At 36.8% G+C, this 3851-nt stretch overlaps 1 protein-coding gene across 1 annotated transcript; it reads right to left on the bottom strand.

The window, feature by feature from the left end:
- Positions 1 to 1060: 1060 nt before the first annotated feature.
- OR13D2 (olfactory receptor family 13 subfamily D member 2) lies at positions 1061 to 1999 on the bottom strand. The gene has a single exon (NM_001391137.1). It carries the CDS (start codon positions 1997 to 1999, stop codon positions 1061 to 1063), a length of 939 nt encoding a protein of 312 aa, NP_001378066.1.
- Positions 2000 to 3851: the final 1852 nt, after the last annotated feature.

The raw sequence follows: 3851 nt of genomic DNA, 5'->3' as shown, positions 1-3851 counted from the left end.
ACAGTGATATGATTTTTGTCTTGTCCAGCTCAGATGACCTCTTCACTATATTTTAGTCTATCTTTAATCTGCTGTTATTTTTCCATACATTTAAAATTAGCTGACATTTTACAAATGGTTTTGGATTTGTCACTTGGTGTATTAAATAATAAATTCAAGTTCTCTTCCCTCCCTTTATTATATCAAGTACTTGAACTATAGTTTAGTAACCTTTTACAATTTAAGTAATTAATTAATTCAACAGATAATTTCTACCTAATGTTTTTAATTAACTTGACATTGCTTCATACAGAGAAAAGTGAGTTCTGCCATTGGGGAGATTTCAGAAGCTATCTAATTATTATATTATGAACGATAAATTGCTATAATGGAGATAAAGGTCAAGGCAGCCTAGAAGAAGGAATAACTTACTCTGGGTAAATTTGCAAGGATTTACGTAAGATATAACACTTGAATTGTGTTTAATAAGGTTAGTAGGATATCATCATAGAAGGAGAAGTGTGATGATGGGGATGAAGTGGCATATGCTATTGTCCTTAGGTGTGAAAGAACATGATATAATGGGATAACTGAACAGTGAATGGAGCACAATATGTCCAAAGGGGGTGAAGGAAATATGGAGAGGGAAGGACAAAGGGAAAATATATAACTGAAAAATAAGATTAGGGCCAGATCAAGTCCCTGGGTGAGAAAAGAATCAGTAATCAATAAACAAACAGAAAATCATGAACTCAAATAGTTGTTTCAAAAAGGGGACTGAAAAATATGTGTTTTACTTAAGTACGCATATGCACTGGATTTTGTTGAAAAAGCTTAATTTCATGTTTTTCTTATTCTAAACATTTGCTCTCACTTCTTAGACCAGCTGTCCCCACATTTTTATAACAGTCATTTTCAAAAAAGATAAAGTTAGATTAACACCTTGAAATTTCTTTCCAACTCTTAAATCCTCTGATTCTACATATAGCTTTTATTTGTTTGGTTCTCTCTATATTAAAATATCTTTGCCTCTAACATACAAGCTCTAATATACGTGCCTGAACTCACACATATAAGTTTCTCATTCTTTCCTCCAGAACCAGTGTCTAGTCATCAATTTTCTCATAGCTCCATGCACCTCTGTATTCCTCAGGCTATAGATGATAGGATTGAGCATGGGCGTGACTACTCCATAGAACAGGGCAATCAGTTTGTTAAAAGCAGAGTCTTTGGACTTTGGCTTCATATACATGAAGAGGATTGTCCCATAAAACACAATCACCACTGTTACATGGGCTGAGCAGGTGGAAAAAGCCTTTTTTCTTCCTTCTGCTGAATTGATTCTTAGGACAGTGGAAAGGATGAAAACGTATGAGATACAAATCAACAGTAATGGAGAAAACAAAAATATTACATTGCCTAACATTATAGTAACCTCATTCAAGGAAATATCTGTACAAGCCAGCTTGACAAAAGCCAATATTTCACAAACAAAATGATTAATGACATTTTTTCCACAGAAGGGCAACCGTATTGCAAGAATCGTTTCTGTCAATGAGTTGAGAAAGCCCAATCCCCAGGAGAGAGATGCCATCTGAATGCAAAGGGCCTTGCTCATGATGATGGGGTATCTCAGAGGGTTACAGATGGCCATGTAACGGTCATATGCCATCACTGCTAGGAGCACACACTCTGTGGACCCCATTGTGTAGGAGACCGACATCTGAACAACACATCTAGTGAAGGAGATGGTTTTTTTCTTGGATAGGAAGTGTATCAACATTGTGGGGATAAAGGAGGATGTGTACCAAATATCTAGGAAGGAAAGATTACCAAGGAAGAAGTACATGGGTGTGTGGAGGTGGGAATCCAGGAGAGTTAGGATGATCAAGGTGCTGTTCCCCAGGAGGATCACCAGGTACATCACCGAACACATCACAAAAAGGAGTTTTTCAGCTCTAGGGTACTCAGAAAGTCCCTGCAGAATGAACTCAATGTCTGTCCAGTTGGTCTTTTCCATTTACTTTTTTATACCTGGAGAAATTCTGAAGAGAAAATTGGATGTGAGTTGAAAGAGTCTGTACAGTATTATCACATGAAGAAAGAGATCACTGTAGTAGGAGGGACAACAGGTATGCCAGCACTAGCAGGAGTGTTGAGTTTAGCTTTTCAATTCCACTTATGGCTCATGAAGCAGTGGACTGAACACAAGTAATAATTACATTGGTAGCTTATTAAAATACAGGCTTCTGTATTCTATTTCTTGAGATTGTGATGAACAAGTTCTGAGGCAGGGAAGAACTGTTTGCACTTTTAACAAGCATCTGTTATTTCCAATTCTCTTGATCCAGAGAACCTACTTTGAATATCATAATTTATGTGAGAGAGAAATTTATCTATTTTAAAAAATCCTATTTATTTGATTTTATACCATGCCAATCATTAACAGTATCATTTGTTTAAGGTCGTATAATTTACAAATACGTTCACACATATTATTTATTGTATAATCTCTACAATTCTCCTAGGAAAATGAATTTCAACGAGGCAAAATATGTGTAGAAACACAGAAGGTGAGCGAGCTACTATTCAAATGTGCATTTTCAGACTTTAAATCCTCACTTATTTTTGAACTACACTCTTATTGCTCTCCCAAAAATATGCATTTTTTCTAAGGAGTGGGAACAGGCATCTTTTCTAATAATCCACTCCAGATGATTCTAATGTGCAACTGAGGAAGAGAGCCACTCATCTTGTGGAGCGCTTCCAAATTTTAGTATACAGATGAATCATGTGGGGAATCTTTGTAAAGATCCTGAGTCAGTGGATCTGGAGTGTATTATAAAATCTACCTTTATTACATTGTTCCCAGGTACTGCTGATGCTGTTTGTCTACAGAACACACATGAGTAGCAAGGCCTTTTAGACTCTCTCACTCCAATTGATTGGAGAATGCCACTGGTGCTTCAGTTGTGTGTAAGATCATAATTGAACAGTAGATAATGCAAAACTGAACATTCTAGTGAGACTTGGAGGTGGGACTTCTGTCTAAATATTGCAATCAGTTTTGTGTTCTTTAGATTTTCAGATTTACAAGCAATCAAATTGCATACAGAAGAGCCTGACTTTTGTTTCTGTCCATATGAATGTCATTCTTCTACTAATTGTTGAATTTGCAATTAAGGTCGTTATTTTCCAAAAAGGAAATTTGAAGTCAACTCTGGCGTCTAAGTTGTGCATAAATGAGCATGGAGCAAATGACTTTATTTTGAAAAAATTCGAAGAGTAAATATTAGTAGATGATCTTCTTCTTATAGTAAATAAATCAAAGAATATAATTTTGAGAACACCTCTTCATCCTAAAGGGATTCTGATTAGCTTTAAAAATATTCCTAGAGGAAAAAATAATTGATCCAATGGATGAGTTTCTACTTACTGTTTTCAAACAATGGCTGGTATAGGATTTGCCATTTCTGTCTATGATAATTATTTGCCAACAGGTTATGCTGCTTTCTATGAAAACTCCAGTTTACATTGGTGAGACAATTAATCAGCATAATGCAATGTTTGTATATCTATTGGCTGTGGAAGGGAGACTCTCATCCAAATTAGGCTGCACTCTACTATGTAGGCATACATTCCAGTGAGGATAGGAAGGGTTGAGTAGACCAGGATATACTTCTATTTTGTATTAAGATTGGAATTTGGTGGCCGGGCCCATGGCCGAGTGGTAAAGTTCTCACTGGCGCTCTGCTTCAGCAGCCCAGGGTTTCACTGATTCGGATCCTGCGCGCTGACATGGCACCACTCATCAGGCTATGTTGAGGCGGCACCCCACATGCCACAACTAGAAGGACCCACAACTAAGGGTA

Source organism: Equus caballus, chromosome 25, assembly GCF_041296265.1.
Source record: "Equus caballus isolate H_3958 breed thoroughbred chromosome 25, TB-T2T, whole genome shotgun sequence".
In the NCBI taxonomy this organism is placed as follows: Eukaryota; Metazoa; Chordata; class Mammalia; order Perissodactyla; family Equidae; genus Equus; species Equus caballus.
This window is presented reverse-complemented; position numbering and strand designations above follow the sequence as displayed.

Bases quoted from the DNA above. Each gene is read 5' to 3' on its own strand.
- OR13D2 (NM_001391137.1), bottom strand. From the start codon at position 1,999: ATGGAAAAGACCAACTGGACAGACATTGAGTTCATTCTGCAGGGACTT.